Source organism: Grampus griseus, assembly GCF_964374135.1.
Source record: "Grampus griseus genome assembly, chromosome: 12".
Classification (NCBI taxonomy): domain Eukaryota; kingdom Metazoa; phylum Chordata; class Mammalia; order Artiodactyla; family Delphinidae; genus Grampus; species Grampus griseus.
In genome coordinates, this window is record NC_139006.1 from 14,343,822 (window position 1) to 14,363,749 (window position 19,928).

A 19,928-nucleotide genomic window follows, 5' to 3' on the forward strand; every position below is an offset into this window, starting at 1 on the left:
TGTATAAGCATCTAATTTAGGATAGGGTGTCTCATATCAATGAAGAGAAAAGAGATTTTTCTATAAATAGTAATGGGACAACCAGTTAACTTATGTGAAGAAAAAAAAAAGGTGGAGCCCCGCCTTACTCCTCATAGCAAGCTAAATTTCAGATGCATCAAGGATTTAAGATAAAAAACTGAGACAATAAGAGTTCTAGGAGAAAGCATTGAATTTACTTGTAATCTTGGAATGAAGAATGCTTTTCTGTATTCCGTATCCTGTAATAAACCGTAACGGAAAAGAATATGAAAAAGTGTATGTATACATACACATATATACACGTATGTACACACACATATGCGTATACACATACATATATATATACACATATAACCGAATTGCTTTTCTGTACACCAGAAACTAACACAACATTGTAAATCACTATACTTCAATTAAAAAAAAAAAGAATGCCTTTCTAAGCAGTTTGCAGAACTTGGTAGTCATAAGAAAAAGATGGATTAATTGACTAGATAACATTTAAAACTTCTCTAAGGCAACTTTTTGTCATAAAGTCAAAAGACAAACAACAGACACGTATAACACAAACAGACAAAAACCTGCTTCTTCCATTTACAAATAGGTAAGTAGATATTGGGACCTACGTATGACCCAATAGAAAAGTGGACGAAAGATAGGAGGTCTTCTAAGAGAAAGAATTCAAATGGCTGGGAAATATGCCTGAGTTCACTCATAATTAAAGAAATACAGATCAAAACAGGAAGGTTACATTTTTGCAGAAATTTTTTAAGTTCAGTAATAAATTGTTTCACGCACTGTTGGGGGAAGTTTGCGGTGAAGCCTTTTGGAAGGCAATCTGGAAGCATCAGTCAGAATTTAAAATATACGTACGTACCTTTGACCTAGCAGTTACCTTGCTGGGAATTTGCACTACAGGCGAATCAGCCAGGTACACCAAGAGGTCAGTGCAAGAATGTTCATTGCCGCATTTTCTAATTCTTATTTTATTTATAAATTAATGTATTAATTTGTGTCATTTTATTTATAAAAACAAAAAACTGGAAACAACCTCTACACTATATCACTAGAGAAATGGTTAAATTAGTGGGTCTCAGCTGGGGAAAGTCCCCCCCCACACCCCCGTCAGGGAACACTTGGCCCCGTCTGGAGTGCCAACAAGGTGATCTGGGCCTTGCAGTTAGGACCATTTTTGTTTTCTTCTTGGGGCTTTTCAGCATTTGCTAAATTTTTTACTCTCTGTGTTTGTGCATTTTTTAAAAAGAGTTTAAATCACCCTCACGTCCAAAAAATAGAGAAGTAGTTAAGAAAATTGGGAACCATCTACAACAGTACTCTATGTGTATCATCCCCGTGAAGTAACATGGACAAATAATCGTGCTTTGATGAGACGTGAAGAAAGCTGGGTTTAACCCCAATTAAGTAAAAGGTAGTTGGGAAAGAAAGATCAGAAGCAGTACCTTAAAATACCAATGGTGCCATTACTATTCTGTATTTACACTCCTTGTTTCTTCTCCAACTTAAAAAAAAATTTCTTTTCCAAGGCGGTTTTAATTTACGATGGAGAAAATGTGTATAATTTAGAGGAAAGAGAGAGTCTCAAAAGATGGAACACTTTGGTGTCCTTTCTGAATTCAGAAATTTGACCCATGTTTCTTTATTCGGTTTGCACTTTGGGGAAAAAACTTTTCTTCTCCTCACAGAAAAATGTCATGGAATTCCTGGCACCCCTGAAACCGGTGGCCATTCGAATAGTGAGAAATGCCCATGGAAACAAAACAGGTAAGGTCTGGGCTGTTTCGAGGGGGCTGGAGAGGCAGATGCTAGAGCTGGAAGGTTGGGGCAGTGGAACTGTGGAGGTGTTTGGAGGGCAGCTACTTTCTTTCCTATTTGTGGTCCCCACTTCTGTGGATGTGGTGAAAGTGCTCAGGACAGGGGTCTGCCTCTTGTCCCCTGCCGCTGGCAGCCTAGTGTGAGGTTTTCACCTGTGCAGGCAGGGCCCAGCCCCCAGGCCTGGGGGCTCAGTAATGACTGCGGCCTTCAGCCCAGATGCAGGGGCCCACCGGGGGCTCAAAGCGAGGGGAGGCCGTGATCAGATTCAGGATGGCGCCCTGGCTGGTGAGGGAAGGGTCCAGGGGCAGGGCCCAAGGACAGGTGGGCTGGGTGGGGGCTTTTGCAGCCCCCCAGGGGAGGGTCTTGTGATAGGGACCAAAACCCACAGGCTTTGGCGCAGGTTACGGCACTGCCACGCGTTAGCTGTGTGTCCGTGCGCACGTCACTTAACTCCTAGAAAAGTGGGGAGGCGAGGTCTCTCGTGTTTCGGGAAGACTCCACATGCTCGTCTGTGCAAGTCAGGGCCGCGGGCACTGGCGGGCAGTCACTGTGGAGGTGGCCCCTTGGCGCCAAGCTGGGTTGCAGCGCCGCACCCACAGGCATTTGTCCAGAGAAGGTCAAAGAGCAGGCACTGGTCAGGACAGGGTGAGGCTGGGAGGCAGGCCAAGGCCCTCCCGTTTCCGAACGCTGCCTACAAAGGGAAATTTGCCTGGGGGGCATCAGGGAGTGTCTGCATTTTGGAGATTGGGCGAAAAGTACAGGTTCTCCCCCCTTTCTGCTCAGATTCCCCCAAACACCTAGCACAGTGTGGGTGTTCCTCCGTGACTCCCACGATTGTCTGCGGGGCCTGCAGCCCTTACCTTTGTCGTGGTCCTTTCACAGGGTACGTCTTTGTGGATTTCAGCAGCGAAGAGGAAGTGAGGAAAGCTCTGAAATGCAACAGGGAATACATGGGTAAGGGTGCTGGGCGGCCCCACGCCGCGTGGTGGCAGGGGTTCGCTCATTCAGTTGCTCTGTAAGGTTATATTGAGGGCCTGCCGTGTGCCTGCCGGGCACTGCCCTGGGCACGGAGGATACAGCCGTGAGCAGAACAGACCAAAGCCCCCGCCCTCCTGGGGCAGAGATTAGGCTAAGTTTCCTGTAGAGGAAACTGACGTCGAGAGGGGAGAGACAGGCGGTAACCAGAGGGGCTGTGCTGTGGACAGATGCAGGAGAGGGCCGGGATTGGAGGAGGCGCATTTTAAACAGGATCGTGTCAGCTTGGGCCACACTAAGCCGGCGACACTGGAACAAAAGCCAGAGGGGTAAAGGGAGCCAGCTCTGGCTTTGTGGGGCGGGGCCGTTCCAGTACAGGGAACAGCAAGTACAGGGAACAGCAAGTACAGGGTCTGGAGCTGGGAGGTCACCTGAACAAGATATCCAAGGACGTGCTCTTTGGCCTGTCCCTGGTATGGACAGGTGATTCAGGTCCAGCCACTGACCCCTTGTGAAGACACAAGTTCTGTTAGGAAAGAGGAGAAACCTAAGCGGTCTTGCTAGCAAGTCAGGTGGTAGGTGTTTATTGAGCACCTGCTGTGTGCATGTGGAGGTGATGGTGGTGGTCGTGGTCTAATCAGGAGCCCGGGGCAATGCATGGACGCAGTTCAGCAGCAGCACAAGGTGGCTCTTCAGGGTTGGGCTGTCACGTGAGATGATTCCCAGGGCAGTGCCAGGGGCCGTGCCCTGGAATTGGGAGGATGCAGCCCCATGGGCCAGGCGGCCCAGGCAGGCTCCCCCCTGAGCTAAAGCCGAGCTCGCAGGATAAGTGAGATCGAGGCCTGGCTTTGGCTGGGGCCGCCACCCTGGTTAACAGAGCCTGGTGTCTGGTGCTGTCACCAGCCACCTTCACCATGGCTTCCGGAAGGCAGCAACAGAGTCTGGAAGCTGGCAGGTTCCGGGCCTCCCCCGGGGCCCTGACTGCCTCTCCTTGTGCAGGTGGACGCTACATTGAGGTGTTTAGGGAAAAGAACGTCCCCGCAGCCAAGGTGCCCCCAGAGAATAGCGCCAAACCCTGGCAAGGCCGGACACTCGGGGAGCATGAAGAGGAAGAGGACCTGGCTGACTCTGGGAGGCTCTTTGTGCGAAACCTGCCCTACACCAGCTCTGAGGAAGACCTGGAGAAGCTCTTCTCCAAATACGGTAGGGGCGTGGCCTCCGGCTCACCACAGGCACCTGCAGCGGGTGGTCCGAGTCCCCATGTGCCTCCTGCAGCTCTTGACCTTGGGCTAATGATGGCCCCCTCTGGCCTGTTTTCTCATCCATAAAATGGGCCTCACCATCTCTGAGCTGCTGTGAAGATTCAAACAGTATGTAGACAGCAGAACTCGAAGTCCTAGATGGCATCACAGGCACCTTTCGTGGTCTGAACCCAGACTCCCTTAGCTTTCACTCACTAAACTCAGAACTGACGGGGTTTGGGTACAGTTTTCTGAGATGTTCCTGGTATCTGAACCCTTGCTCTGCTCTTGGAAGCCCACTCACTGTGTGTGTTGATATGAAGTGCTCCCCAGTCTGAACTCTGCTGTCTAAGTCTTGCTCTCCAGACCGGGCATCCGGATGCGTTTGCTAGTGAGGGCCGTTTTCATTGTTGTCGTGGTTGCTGGCTTTATTTTGCAGGACACAGACTTGAAGGCCTGTAGTTCACCTTGGCACATGGAGCTGTGCTTGTTTGTAAGGTCGTGGTTGTTGAAGGGAAGGAAGTTAGGGCTCAGGATGGCAGGGCGAGGTCTAGATGCTTTTAAGATCCCCTGGAGCGTCTCCCCGCTTCTCTTCGGAGACCAGTTGTGGGTTGCAGGGAATCCGAGCTCGGTCGAGTGCGTGTCTTCTGGACAAGGAGGCCCTGAGTAGGATTCTGAGATCAGGCAAATTGGTGTCACCTCCTGGCCTGTGTCCTGCTGTCCTGTCGCCAGATCTTCCCGCACAGGCTGGTGCCCTGGTTTACGTGGCAGGGCCGGGCACTGGAGAGGGGGTCATCAGTAGACTCGAAGTATCCATCCGGGAGGATAAAGCCCGAGAAGGAGGACTTGGTCACACCCTGGTGTTCAGAGTGGAAGGTGTGTACTTTAATGTGAGCATCATAATATCCCAGCAGCCACTTCTGTGGCCCCACGTCACCAGCAGGCACTGTTTAGTACATGACACGTATTAGCGCGTTTAACCCTCCCCGCCGTCCTCCGAGCTGGGTATTCTTAACAATACCATTTTACAGATGAGAAGCCTGAGGCCCGTAAAACCCTGTGGCTTGCCCGAGGCCACACGTATAGTATGTGATGCAGGAGGGTCCAGGCCAGACACCTCTGCTCTCAGAATAGACACACGAAGGGTTGTGGAAGGACACCCTGACCCATGAGGGGGTCTCACGGCAGCCCCTTGCCACCATCTGTCCTGGGCCAAGCGGCGGCAGCAGCTCCACGCTCTCCCTGATTAAAACCCATAGCTTGACTAGTGCCCAGAGTTTTCTCACCCAGCTCTGGCCTGCAGGACACTGACGCCCTTCCTACCCTCAGGTCCCCTGTCTGAGCTGCATTACCCCATCGACAGCCTGACCAAGAAGCCCAAGGGCTTTGCCTTCGTCACCTTCATGTTTCCGGAGCATGCTGTGAAGGCCTACGCGGAGGTGGATGGGCAGGTGTTCCAGGTGATGGCCCGTGGGGTGGCGGGCGGCTGCCGGGCCCAGGTGATGGGGAGAGGCTGTGGGCGTGTGCGCGTGCGCGCAGGCACGAAACCACACCCACGCTTCTAGGGAAGCACACCTGATGCACGTGAAGCCACCTCCTGATCCGAGCTGCCTCCAGGGGCAGGGTCTGCTCTGTCCTGTTCACGGGTCTATCGTTAGCCCCTAGAGGAGCACCTGGCCCATAGTGGGCCCTTAAAAAGTGTCTGTGGATTAAATGAACATGCTCTCTCAAAATACCACTTGGAAGAGGAAGGAGTAAGGAAAGAGAGTTTTGACCCAGTCATTGAAATGGCCACAGTAGAATATAAGAAGCGCTTCTTTCTTCCAAATACCGTGCTTAGCACAAGCCGAAGCCGCAGGCTGCCTCGCCTCCCTTTCCTGTTCGTTCGTTCATTCATTCATGATTTATTGATCCCCTGTGACTGCAGGCTGAACCTGGCTCCTGCCCGCATGGAGCTCACACCCTCACAGGGACAGAGGCGGGTGGGGAGCCCTGCAGGTGTCACTTACAAACCGATCAGCGTCCTCTGTGAAGCTTTGTCAGGTGTCCCCCGTCACAAAGTCAGGCCCCTGTGCCACATGGCCAGGCCCCCGTTCTGGGTTCAGGGCGGCCTCGTGGGCATCCTGCCCGAGGTCCCCGTCTTGCAACAAGGGTCTCAGTGCTGGGTCTAGCCCCCTCGTGGAGAGGCCGACATACCCGGGGCAGGATGTAGAAGCGCCTGCCCCCTTCCTGTCTTTACCCCCTTCCCCTCGTCCTCCTCCAGGGCAGGATGCTCCACGTGTTACCATCCACCATCAAGAAGGAGGCCAGCGAGGACGCAGACGCCCCAGGATCATCGACTTACAAGAAGAAGAAAGAGTCAAAAGACAAGGCCAACAGCTCCAGGTCCATACCTGCCTCTGACCCCGGCTTTGGCTGCCCTCGCCCCTCCTTGCCTAGCTGCCAGGGTACCCTGACTCCTCGTGGTGGCTTTAGCCCCTCATCCATAACTTTGCTGAGCCTCAGTTTCCTCATCTGCAAAATGGGGAGAATCAGTGGAGCCTCACTTTTGTGGTGTCATAAGGATTGAGTCAATGTAAGCAAAGTGCTTGGTCCCTGGTGCTGAGTAAGCGCTTGACAGACGTTAGGGCTTATTAATATCATCGTGGCTTTTGTTGTCTTCAGGCCCTGGTACTTGGCCCATGCCAAGTAAGATGGGGGAGAGGAGGCTTCGGGGACTTAGGAAGGCAGGCCCACAAGCGCGTTTCTTACAGGCTTTGCATCTGCAAACAGTTGCCCCCATTCAGCCACGGTCTGACCTCTCTGTTCTGCCTCTGACTCAGCTCTCACAACTGGAACACGCTGTTCATGGGCCCGAATGCAGTGGCCGACGCCATCGCCCAGAAGTACAGCGCCACCAAGAGCCAAGTGTTTGACCATGTGAGTGGGCGCCCGGCTCTGGGCAGGGGAGGGGGTGGGGTCGGGCTGGGGTTGTCAACCAGCTTGTCCTCTGGGGCCTCCCCCATGGAAGCATCCACCCTGCCCTGGCTTCTCGTGGGCGAGTGTGGAGCCACGTGCAGAAAGGAACTGACGATGAGCACTTAGCGTGCGGTGCTCCTCTCGCCCCACTTCCCAGATGAAGAACTGGAGGCCCAGGGTCACACGCCTGGAAACAGGCAGAGGTGGGGTGACCCAGGTCAATCCGAATCCACTGCCCTTGCTCTGAACCACTCCCCAGAGGTGGTCCCACCCACTTCTGGGCCCAGCCAGCCCAGGTCTTTGAGATGAGCACGGGGTAGGTCATAGGTCTCTGACCGTCCCCTTCTTCCAAGTCTGACCTTGTTCCTCCCGACCTTCCCCTCCGTCCATTTGGCTTCTCCAGATCACATACCTTCCTTTAAATGCTGTGTCTCCAGTTAGGCCGTGGCCAAGTTCATCTTTGGCAAAACCTGGGAGTGTGTTTTTCAGCCAGCAGGCAAAGGATATCCATAGATTTGGTCCATAAACTCGCTGGCCATCGTCATTTACTGCCCCTGCCCCATGCTGAAGGTCAGCGCTGTCCCCCAGAAATAGAATGCGAGCCCCACACAGAATTGTAAATGTCCAAGGGGCCACATTTTTAAAAAGCAAAAAGGAACAGGCAAAGTTAATTTTCAAAGTTAATTTTTCAGAATAGAATCTATTCTATTAATTCGATACGGCCAAGATATTATTAGTTCATCATCTGCAATATAAAAAAGTGACAAGCTGTCTTGCACTGCTTTCTTTCCCCTCACTGAGTGTTTAAAATTCAGTGCGTGTCTTACACTGGGTTCGGACGCGCCGCGTTTCAGGTGCCCAGTGGCTGAGCTCGTGGGCACTGTGTTGGCCACACAGCTCTGGACCTCAGCCAGTCAGGAGGGGCTGCAGCTGGTTCAGATCCCACCAGTGCTCTGAGCACTGGGAAGAGAGCAGGGCCCTGAAGGGAAACAGTCCTGCTCTTCTAGAGCCTTCCAGCAGAGGAAGACACTAGCTCATTAACAAAGGTGCCGCATGTTGGCGTGATGGCTTGAAGAAGGCTTAAGCTGAGTAAGGGGACAGGGTGTGAGAGCGAGGCAGGCTGCTCAGGGGTGCGACATTCTAGCAGAAATTGAATGGAGGGCAGAGGTGAGCACACAGAAGCCCTCAGGTGGGAATGAACTTGGCATGAGTCCCGTACATATGACCGGAGGGGAGGGAGCAGGCGGTAGATGGAGGAGGGGAAGCTGGAGGGGAGGCGTGGGGTTCTTGATTCACCCTGACAGATGCGGAACCCAGAGCCATCAAGCCAGAGTGGGTGTTCACGGGGGGAGCATCCGCGGGGGCCATCCGCGGGGTCCAGCTCCGTGCAAGCCTCCTCCTCGGGCTGTTGGGAGATGGGACAGCCGACCCGTCACCTGCCCGACAGCCAACAGGGCATCTTCCCTTTCCCTCCCACAGGAGACCAAGGGCAGCGTGGCCGTGCGCGTGGCCCTGGGAGAGACCCAGCTCGTCCAAGAGGTGCGGCGCTTCCTCCTCGACAATGGGGTCAGTCTGGACTCCTTCAGCCAGGTGAGTGCCCGCTGCCCAGCCCAGCGAGCTGCTCAGGGCTCGCCCTCCCCCCGAGAGGGCGGAGTCTCACATCAGCAGACGCGTGGATGGGTGGGAGGGTCAGGCCTTTCAAAGATGATTAGCATGGCCCAGTGGCCCGTCGGACCTGGATGGTGTCCCTCGGGGGCCGTAAGCAAGAGTTTCTCCACGCAGGTGGGGGGGGCCCTAAGCATCCTGTTCCCCGACCTAGCACCTTACTAAGAGCACCTGTTATCTGTTTCGGGATCGAGACCTTTCTTGAATCACAGGGGAAGGTTCCTCCACGTGCTTATTCCTTAGCAGGTAGAAGTTCTTAGGTGTCTGGATGATGAAGTTTTGGAGGGCCCGCTGAGAACACCTGACATCCTCCCCTTCGTCTTACAGACTGGGAACCTGAGGCCCAGAGAGTGGGGAGCGGACTTAGATCAGACAGTGAGTCTGTGACAGGGGCCTGGACTCAATCTCAGGGCTTCTGACCCCCAAACTGCTGTTTCCTCAGCCTCACCAAACTTTAAGAGTTTCACCTTAAAAGGACGGTTAGGATGCATGCACCCCAATGTTCACTGCAGCACTATTTACAATAGCCAAGACACGGAAGCAACCTAAGTGTCCATCGACAGAGGAAGGGATAAAGAAGATGTGGTACATATTAACAATGGAATATTACTTAGCCATAAAAAAGAATGAAATAATGCCATTTGCAGCAATATGGATGGACCTAGAGATTGTCATACTAAGTGAAGTAAGTCAGACAGAGAAAGACAAATATCATATGATATCACTTATATGTGGAATCTAAAAAAGAAAAACCTTATTTCCAAAACAGAAACAGACTCACAGACTTTGAAAACAAACTTATGGTTACCAAAGGTTAAATGTGAGGGAGAGGGATAAATTAGGAGTTTGGGATTAACAGATACACATCACTATATATAAAATAGATAATCAGCAAGGACCTACTGTATAGCACAGGGAACCCCACTCAGTATTCTGTAATAATCTATGTGGGAAAAGAATGTGAAAAAGAACGGATGTATGTATATGTATAAATGAATCACTGCTGAACACCTGAAACTAACACAACACTGTAAATTAACTATACTGCAAGGTAAAATAAAATTAAAAAAAAAAAAAAAGAAAACTGAGGCCCAGAGGGAAGAAAAGCACTTGACCCAAGGTTTCAAATTAGATTGGTGGCCAAGTGGAGACTCATACCCAGATGTGCCCTATGCCTGGAATCCTCCCGTTAATTTTTTGGGGCTCTTTTATTCTCCATCCAGCATGCTTTAATAATAAAATAATTGCTAATGTTAGCAATTGCTAAGCAGCGTGCTTACGTCAACGCTTTTGATTGACTCCTTTCCTGGGACGACCCATGAAATAGGTGCTGTGTGCTCATGTCAGGGGAGGGGCTGAATACATTTCAAGTGCATTTCTCAAGGCCGTACATCTGGTGTCTTGGTTTGGGTCCTTCCAAAAGCCGACTGAGGCAAAGATTCAAGGGCAAGTAGTTCACTGGACGGAGAACACTGGCGAGAAGGGACTGGGGGGGGAGACCAGCAACGGGCATGCTCGTCCCAGTGCCACTGGTGGAACAGTGGGCTGGCACCTTCCCCGGGGACACCGCCCAACTCGGAGTTGTCCCACCCAAAGGACAGGTGACACGCCAACTCCTGAGAGCCACGGGCAGCTCCCACGGGGTGTTAACTTCTCACGTGTGGCGTCAGGCGTTCTGCAGATCCGGGAAAAGACCCCTAGCACAGAGATGCAGATCCGGCCCTGGGCTGGAGGGTCCTGGAAGGTCCAGCGAGGGCTGTGGTTGGGCGCTGTCAGAATTTGCCTGGGCTCAGTAGTGGAGGGGCCGGGATCTGACCTGGGGGGTCCAGTTCCAGAGCCCTCTCCCTCATCCACTCCTCGGGGCCGCCTCTCATCCACAGGGTGGCGTGCCCAAGAGGGTGGGGTCTCCTGGACCTGCTTCCTGAGGGCCTGGTACCCGAGGTCCCACGTGGCCGCCAGGTCCAGAGTCACCCACTGATCAGTACTGGCGTCGGGGGTCAGTGACCCTCCTTTCCATCGTCCCACATGAGCTGTGCCCTCCCTGCAGGCCGCCGCCGAGCGAAGCAAGACCGTGATCCTGGTGAAGAACCTCCCGGCCGGCACCCTGGCGGCCGAGCTGCAGGAGACCTTTGGCCGCTTCGGCAGCCTGGGTCGCGTGCTGCTGCCAGAGGGCGGCATCACGGCCATCGTGGAGTTCCTGGAGCCGCTGGAGGCCCGCAAGGCCTTCCGACACCTGGCCTACTCCAAGGTAGGGCCGCCCAAGCCCCGCTTCAGGGAGAGGACGGAGGGAGCTGACGGGCGGACAGTCTTGGCATAGACCTGGCACGTGCAAGCACTTGCTGGAAACCAGCCATGTCTGTCGGGATTGTGAATGTCATCCCGCCCCTGGAAGCACCTCTGGACAGGGTAGTGTGAGGGGCAGGCTCAAAACATCCTCCGGAAAGCCTGCCTCGGTTCCCTGCCGATTCTGGCTTTCCTCAGCTTTCTATTCCCCCATGACTTTGAACCATGATCCTCGGCGCTTTGGATATCTTATACCTACAATTAGTTGAAAGTCAATTCTGTAGGTGGGCTACCTCCTGATTTTTGGTCATAAGGAAGAAAAAGTTACATGTGTCAGTGTATTCCTTTCTGTGGCTGCCATAACAAGTTACTACCAATTTAGTGGCTTAAAAGAAGAGAAATGTATTCCCTCACAGTTCTGGGGGTCTGAAGTCTAAAATCAAGGTGCCCAAGGGCCATTCTCCCTTCGAAGGCTCTTGTGGGTGGGGGGAGGGATCTTTCCTTGCCTCTTCCGGTGCCTGGTGACTCCAGGTGTCCCTTGGCTTGTGGCCGCATCACTCCAGTCTCTGCCTCTGTCCACATGGCCTTTTCTCCATCTCAAATCTTCCCTCTGCTTTTCTCTTACATGGACGCTTGTCACTGGATTTAGGGCCCACCCAGATAATCCAGAATGATCTCATGTCAGGATCTTTTATTTAATGACATTTGCAGAGGCCTTTTTTCCAAATAAGGCCACATTCATAGCTTCTGGGAGTTGGGATGTGGACATACCATTTGAAGGGCCACCATTCAGCCCACTGCAAGTAGCTTCTCTTTATCAAGGACTTTAATGCTTTGCTGACTGTTTATCAGTGTCTTGTTTATCCTTCTTTTAAAAAAAACCTCTCTGCATGTACGTATGTGTATACTCACTGCCTGTGAGTGTACGTATGTGGAGGGAGAGAAAGCATGGTTGGTGTCCGGTGGCCCTGTTGCACTTCCTCCAGGAGGGCTGCCCTGTATCAGTGATTCTGCTCCCCCGTCCCACTCCCTGTTCACACTCTTGATTAGAGAAAGCACCGGGGGATGCAGACGTATTCAATGACAGCAGATGCTCCAGCCTCTCACCTGAACCCTGAGCTGCAGCGAGGGGATCAAGCAGCACATAGAGTTCTATACTCTGAGCCTCAGGCTCTTTGTCTGTGTCGTGGACTGAGTCCCTCCCCCGCCCCGTCTCTGCAGTTCCACCACGTCCCCCTGTATCTGGAGTGGGCTCCGGTGGGCATCTTTTCCAGCCCAGCCCCACACAAGAAAGAACTCCAAGATGCACCAGCAGAGCTGGCCGGAAAGGACAGGATGGAGCCAGAAACAGGTAAGAGATCAGGATGTCCTGGGGCATCAGGCAGGGGAAGGACAGAGGGCTAGGGGGCAGCACTAAATTGTTTATCAGGTATTTCTTTTAAAGTTCTGTATTCATCCTGAGACTGGTGGGTCCCCATCTCTTGAGTTTTATAGGCACGTAAAATGTCCTTAAAAAAAATAGAGCATAAAAATTCTGGATACAACATAAGGTAGCCAACTATTTTGGCTTATCAAGTATAGGTTGTGAAAGGAAAAATTAAAAAACCCACTAGAATCTGTTAACAGGGATTCGGAACAGAGCAAGAGAAAATAGCCTTCTGGGTCGTATTGATACATCCGCCGGGATGAGCAGGGCTGTTGGAGATGTTTATTCTCCCGGGTCCCTGGGATGGTATGGCGCCCTCTGGTGCCCAGTGGCTGCAAAGGCAGGAAAAGGAAGGGAGACGGGGACCCAACCCTCAGCTGATGCTTCACACTCGGGTGAGGAGGGGGTGCTCCTGGCACTCAGGGCAGCGCAGTTCTTCCCTGTCGGGACTGTTCTACAAATGGTAAGACATTTTGCTGACCCTGCCCACTGAATGTCAGGACTGCCCCTGTAATTGTGACGATCTGATACCCCTTCCCTGTATGCCAGATGCCCTCTAGGGGGCAGTGCAGCCCTCAACTGAGAACCACTTAGGGGACCACGACTCCATCCTAGAAGCAAAGACCTTTAGAAAAGCTTTGAAGAACACCCTTACCCAGACATTAAGATCTTGCCCATCGGTAATATCCCTCCTCCGTACCTCCATTTTAACGTAGGGTTGCCGGTTGATTAAAATAAGGATTAAAAGAAATACATCTCCTGTATACCCTCTCCATTGTCCTCATAAAAGAATGGGGGTGGGGATGGGAATTCTCAGATTAAAGAACAGTCCTTTAACTGAATAGACCTCCCTGTCCATAAACCTCCCTAGGCTGTCTGCATTTCCCAGTTCATCTTGGATCGGTAAAACCTCCTCAGGACTGGCCCAAGCCACTACAAGGCATTTGGGAACCCCTGGTCTAGAAGCCTTGTTTCAGTCAGGAAGGAAAATTCTTCAGTCTCTGCTTTCTGAGGCCCCCGAAAGCATCCCTTAGCCATTGGGGTTACCTACTGACCACTGATATAAACCTTTCAAAAGCCCCTCACTAGCCCCTGTTGAGTTATTTTTGGCCACAGATTGGATTAACGTTCTCTTCCACCGTGCTTATGCTTCCATCAAGAAGAATTCTCTTTATATAGTCACGGTTTCTTCTTAACTAGCCATCACCCCCAAATTATCAGCGACCTTGGTTTCAACTTCAGTCACTAAACTTGGACATGACTAATGTTTTTCGGCCAAAAGCAAGTCCTCCTTTAAAGCACAGACTTGCCAGGAGCGAGGGCCCTGGAAACAGATCCAGCAGAGGCCTCTCCTAGCTTTGGCGGGACCACTAAGTATGGTGCCTCCCCGGGGGGCCGCTGCCCTGTGGCCACACTCTTTTGCAGGTGTCCCGGTGCTTCCCTCCCTTCTCTCTGTTGTTTTCTTCTGTGACACTCGTCACAGTTTGTGTTTATCCTGTTTATTCGTTTGTTTTACTTGTTTAACATCCCTTGCTGGCGTGGCCGTCTCGCTCACTGCTGGGCGCAAGCATCCCGTAGGGCCCCGGGCGTGGGGTAGCTCAGGAATGTGAGTTGAGGGAGTGAAGGAATGCAGGAAGAAGGGTTTCTGTGCCTCTCTGTCTCTCTTTACCTGTGAAGAGTAGGGCTGGGCCATCCTCGTCCTTGTGTCCCAAGCCCCGGCACATAGTAGAGCTTGGTGACGTCGGCACGTTTGTTCTGCATCGTTGTTTAAGCATCAGAGCGTGGCGCCACCCATCGCGTAACCGTGGCTCCCTTCATGGTGCTGATTTATACCCCCCCCCACCCTTAAACTTTGTTTTAAAGGCTTACTGCTTCCCAGAAGTGTGTCATTATGGGTTCCCTTCCTCACTGTCTGTCTGTCTGACTGCCTCACTAGACGTCCATCCCGCAGGGCGGGTACCTCGTCTGCTTGTGCACTGCTGTGCCCTGGCACCCAGGAAGGTGCCCAGCGTCTGGTGGGAGAGCAGTCAGTAGGTGCTGAGCGAATCCACAGGCAAAAGCAGCATTTCCTCCATGCCCGGCCCTGCGCTAAGCACTTTGGGTCCTCCGTACGTGAGGCTTACAGCTCCCGGGGAAGTCACTGTCTTCCTTGTCCCCGCCTAGCCCAGTGACTGGGCAAAGCCACCAGCCTCCGAGGCTGTTCCTGCATCTGTAAAATGGGCAGAAGGCCTTTGTGAGAGTTCAGTGAGAAGCCGCCCGAGTCACCATTTCTCTGACCCTCGTCCTAATTCAGCAGCATAAGGTGAAGTGGATGGTCTCTAACTCAGCCCTGAGCACCAGCTGGATTCCAGCCACTGAGCTGGGGCGACCAAGATGGGCCCAACACATACCGCTTCCTCAGAAGCTCCCGGGCTGCTAGGAGGATGGGTGGGGCTGTTCGGGGGTAGCTGAGATGTTACAGTAATAGAAGTGGGCCCTGGGTGCAGAATGTTCTGGAGCACAGCGAGGGGAGGCTTTGCAGAGATAGCGTGCCCTGGTCGGAAGGTGGAAGGCTGCCCCTGCCTGCCCCCAGCATCCCTTGGGTGCCCGGGCCTAGGTTCCAGTGTTGAGAACATCCCAGACAGACTGTCCCCAACAGGCCCTGCCTCTTAGGGGGCTGCTGTCCAGGGTCCTGCCGCCCCTCACACAAAGGAGGCCTCGGAGCTAGGAGGAGGGAGCCAGTAGTTGCAGCAAATAGATGGGATAGGGACCAAGAAGCTGTGCACGCCTGAGCTGATTTCACGCCCCGCTGAGTCCTGTGTCGTCAGGCGGATCCCCGCAGGACTCATCTCCCGAGCCTCCTTTTGCCCTTTTTTGTTCCTTTTCTTACCTGTATCACACACACGGTCCCCTCCCCGGTCCCCGAGCTGTTCCTTTTCACCTGCTGCTCCCCCACGCCCGCCCCTCTGCACATGGTTCCTGAAGCTTCCCCATTTCCCCATCCCCACTGCCGGGGACCAGCCGGCCCCCAAGCCCTGGATTTTCTCAGGCTCCGCAGGAAGGCAGCAGGAGGGGAGTGGACCAAGAGGGTTGTTTTGTTCACCAGCGCCCCCCCCCCCGACACCTGTCTTTTCGGCGAAGCCCTCCATTCCCTGTACCGTTCTCGAGGGGGGGGGGACAGTGTGTTTTATCTCCCCACAACCAAGACCCTCACCTCCAGATAAAGGGCTCCAAGTCGGGGGAGGTCCTGAAAAGCTGCTTGCAACTGATAACAGTCTCTGCTGTCAGCCTTCCGCGCAGAGAGCCGGAAGGGGGAGGGAGCGACCGTAAATTCTGCGGCCTGATTATAATAAAGCCCCATGTGGTGATGCGTGACTGGATTTTATTGTGCCAACTACAGATGGACGGTATTCCCCCCTGCCTCTCCCAGCCCCCTCCAGCCCACCTTGCTTTCCGAGCCTTCCTCGCACCCTCACCCCGCCCCCGCCCCCATCCCCATCCTGCGCTTCTTCCCACTTTTCCTGGTTCCTGGTGAGGTCGTTGGCAAACATCTGTTCGTTTTGTGATACCTCCTTTTTCCTTGCTAGTCTTCCTGTCATCACCCCACTTGAGGCCAGGGGCAGAAGCGCTTTTCTTTCTCTTTTTTTTTTAAATTTATTTATTTTCTTTATTTTATTTTTGGCTGCGTTAGGTCTTCGTTGCTGTGCGCGGGCTTTCTCTAGTTCCGGCGAGCGGGGCCTACTCTTCGTTGCGGTGCATGGGCCTCTCATTGCGGTGGCTTCTCTTGTTGCGGAGCACGGGCTCTAGGTGCGCGGGCTTCAGTAGTTGTGGCACGTGGGCTCAGTAGTTGTGGCTTGCGGGCTCTAGAGCGCAGGCTCAGTAGTTCTGGCTCACGGGCTTAGTTGCTCCACAGCACGTGGGATCTTCCCAGACCAGGGCTCGAACCCATGTCCCCTGCATTGGCAGGTGGATTCTTAACCACTGTGCCACCAGGGGAGCCTGGCAGAAAAGCACTTTTAACAGTGACCTTTGGCTTCGTCCTTGGACCTTGGCCGTTTCCACACCTCTCTGGACATGGGCATGGGTCGTAGCAGGGCCTGGCCACTTGAGCGGGGCAGAAGCTCTTCCCAGGGATGTGGCCGACAGAGACACAGTCCCCTGCACTCAGACCTGCGGCGCTGGCTGTTCTTCTCAAAAGCCTGCAGCCGGCTGGCCTGCCTCTTCCGGCAATGGGCCTGCGGAGGTAGGGATTCCTGACATTTTCCCCTGGCCCAGACACTGTTTTATCTGGGTTTCTGTGCGTTAATTCTCATAATTGTCTTGCAAGTGGACCCTGTGATTGTCTTTCTCCTTTTTTGAATGGAAAGAAGGAAGCATAGGGAGATTGAGTGACTTATGCAGAGTCACACATCTGGAAAGAGCTGGGCTGTGCCCAGGCCACCAGCTCCCAGGTCTGTGCTCCTAGCTGTGACCCCACAGCTCCTGTCGGTCACACTAAGTGCCATTTGTGTAGCAGATCATCATCTACCAATATTTTTGGAGCATCTGCTCTGGGCCCGGTGCTGGGGGTGCAGAGGTTACTGAGTCAGATGTGGTCTCGTCCTCAGAGAGCTCCCCTTGTAGTTGGGGGACACAGAGAAGTGAACCGGTAAGGTGATTTCAGAAAGGGGTAAGGCCTCTGAAGGAAAGGTACCCAGGGGACTCTGATGGCAAGTGGCCAGGCCTGTGCTGGGGACAACTGCACAGGAGGAGCTCTGAGGGGAGGACGTTTGAGCTGAGACCTGACAAGAAGCCAGGCCTGGGAAAATGGGATGAGCAGAACAGGCAGAGGAGACAGATGGCAAGTGCAAAGGCCCTGTGGCAGGGATGGGTCTTGGCAGGCTCAGAGATCAGAATAGAGGCTGGTGCAGCTGGAATGGAGCAGGCGAGGAGACAGAATGGGAGAAGCTGGCAGGCCAGGGACAGGTGCCGACGGGAGACCAGTGAGGAGAACACCCGGTCATCCACACAAGAGGCAACGGTGCCCTGGACCGGGGACCCAGCGTGCGTATGGAGTAGCAGACATTCGAATTTCCAAAGAAGCCAGCAGAGAAAAGGGGAGAGAGTGTGTGTGTGTGTGTGTGTGTGTGTGTGTGTGTGTGTGTGTGTGTGTGGCATCACGGGGACCCTGACCCAGACCACTCTCACTTCGAAGGCCGTGCGCTTTCACAGCTCTGCGCTGCCTCCTGACTGCGGTCTCTGGGCCCCCTTCTCGTGTTCTTCAGGCCCCCTTTTTCCAGCAGGTCCCGAGACTGGGATGCCCTTGTCTTTGTTAGCTCTCCAGCACCCCGGGGGAGCTGCAGGTGGGGAGGCGGTGGCTGGGCACACAGAGGTCTGGAGAAACAACAGGCATCTCTGCTGTTGGAGCAGAACCAGGCTGCATTTAATCGTGTCTTTTATTTCAAGCTGGATGTTCTCCTGGATGTTGGGGGTCAGGGGCGTTGGCTGACTTAGTAGAAGTGGGAGGAGCCAGGCCAGCTGCACACCCGGGTAGGTGATAGGTCCTGGCCGTCCTCGCAGTCCCCTCTTGTTCCCCCTGGGCTGGGACTGAGGGCAGCTCACCCTCCGGGGAAGGGATCTGTCTGTTCCTGGGGTGCCAACCCTGACTGCAAGCTCATCTCAGCTCTGTCACGAAATGCAAACATCACACTTCCTGGGCAGGGGCCTGTGACCTTTGAAATAAGTGCTTTGAAGCAGACCAGCCCTTGCTCCTGGGGCAGGGAGGCAGGAAGGAGTGGACTCTGGCCCTGTTCACAGCCCCTGGGCTCCCCGGAGCTGTTGTCCTTGTGAGGCTTCAGATCCCTGGAATGCCACGCTGGGAACTGGCTGGATTCCAGGCCCTTGGGAGAGGCAGAGGGACGGGTCGTTGGGCTTTGCCAGGCTGGAAGTGGGGAGCAGGGCACGAAGGCCCATAAGCTGGTTTAAATCAGTCTGTTGACCACTGCCTAGTACAGAAGCCACATGCCGCTGAGTTAGTTGCCAAGAGTTTTAAAATGTGGGTTTTCCCATGAAAAGCTGGATTTTCAGCTTCTCGTGAAAGCTCTGAACACCTGGCCACACTTGGGTTGATCTGTCCTCGTGACAGCAATTGGCCGGTGCCGCGAACAGGCTGCCCCTTAAACCGGCACGGTGCTCTCTCAATCACCATCATCCCCCCATTCTTTTCTCTACAAAAAAAATTTTTTCAGTCTCGCATGAACCTCTCTCCCAACATGAAGTTGCCTGAGGTTTAGAGTTCAGATGCAGCGAACTCCAGAACTTTCCATGGACCACCGGTTTACTGTGATGCAGTGCTATGGTCTGCGGTGAGAAAGCATCCTCGCAGGCCTAGCCCAGTCCCCGCACGCAGTGGGGCATCTGATTGGCACCCCTTCCTCTCTCCTTTTATCTCCAAGACACATCAGACGTGAGGCGAGCCTGTGGGGTGGGTGTCCTTCGCAGCTGAGGGGCGTGGTCTTCCTTTCCATTGAAGTTCTCATTCACCACCTGGAATCTTAGCCTGTCTGCTTAGCTTTGCTTCCTCATCATCAGTAATACTTTTTCTACCCTGCTTTGCTTTGGAAGTTGGGTTTTGAGGACAAATGGCCACACCACGGAGTCCCGGTGGGTAAATTGCATTAGTCGCTTGGGTGGGGGAGGAGCCTTTATGTACATTTCTCCTTTTTTGTCCTGGAGCGAGAGTCTGGATTCTGGGTTCACCTCCGAGGGAGCGTGAAGGGAGAAGGCTGCCCGTTCAGCTGATGTGAAATGGGCAACATCCTCACTGTCGCTCTTTCCATTAGGGATTGAAAGGGTTGTTTTATGACAAAGCGGTTGAAGTTCAGTTAGGACTGGCCAGCAGTAGGCTTGCATCAGAAAGGGCCGGGGGCGATGGAGAGGGCTGTCGTGCTCGGCGTGAGAGCGTGCGGGACGGGTTTGAAGCCCCGGAAGCTCCCTTGGCCTTGAACTACTTGCGTGCAAGTGGGCACGAGAGAATGAGTGTCCCCGTCCGCTGCAGGTTGGCACGTGCAGGGCTCAGACCTGAGGGGGGGTCGGGGCCACATGCTCAGAACCATGAGGGTGGGAGCGGGCGGGCATCTTGGAGAATGGCTGAGATGGGGTTTGATTTCCCCGGGGGCTATGGGAGGAGCTCCTGGAGCTTGAACGTGGGGGAAATGATGATTGTCCCCAGGCCCCGATCATGTGAAAAACTGGGGAGGTTGACCCAAACGGAACACATTTTTCCAGCAGCGGAACTTCTCAAGAGGTCACGACGCCACCTCCAACCTCGTGAGGCTTCCGGCACCCTCGGGTGACATCCCCGTTCTCCACCAGGGCTCCATCCTGAGCTGCAGCCACACGCCCGCCCTGCTAACTCACAGCCTCACGCTTGCCCTTCCCTCCTCCTGCAATGCTGTTCCTTCAGAGTAGGCGTGTCACGGGTGGGAGTGACAGGATGGAGCGCTTCGTAATCACAGTCTCCAGAAATAACCAGGAGTGCGCTATTTTCTCTTCTTGCGTATGTGTCTCGT

At 53.7% G+C, this 19,928-nt stretch overlaps 1 protein-coding gene across 1 annotated transcript in view; it reads left to right on the forward strand.

Moving 5' to 3' along the window:
* The window catches only part of RBM19 (RNA binding motif protein 19), a 121,324-nt gene that overhangs the window by 9,583 nt on the left and 91,813 nt on the right, over window positions 1-19,928 (forward strand). Inside the window, exons 8-16 of the mRNA XM_082668403.1 lie at window positions 1,722-1,800; window positions 2,734-2,805; window positions 3,826-4,029; window positions 5,397-5,527; window positions 6,331-6,452; window positions 6,890-6,986; window positions 8,505-8,615; window positions 10,738-10,938; window positions 12,195-12,324. Coding sequence (XP_082524529.1) covers window positions 1,722-1,800; window positions 2,734-2,805; window positions 3,826-4,029; window positions 5,397-5,527; window positions 6,331-6,452; window positions 6,890-6,986; window positions 8,505-8,615; window positions 10,738-10,938; window positions 12,195-12,324 — 1,147 coding nt within the window. The remainder of the gene's footprint in view (window positions 1-1,721; window positions 1,801-2,733; window positions 2,806-3,825; window positions 4,030-5,396; window positions 5,528-6,330; window positions 6,453-6,889; window positions 6,987-8,504; window positions 8,616-10,737; window positions 10,939-12,194; window positions 12,325-19,928) is intronic.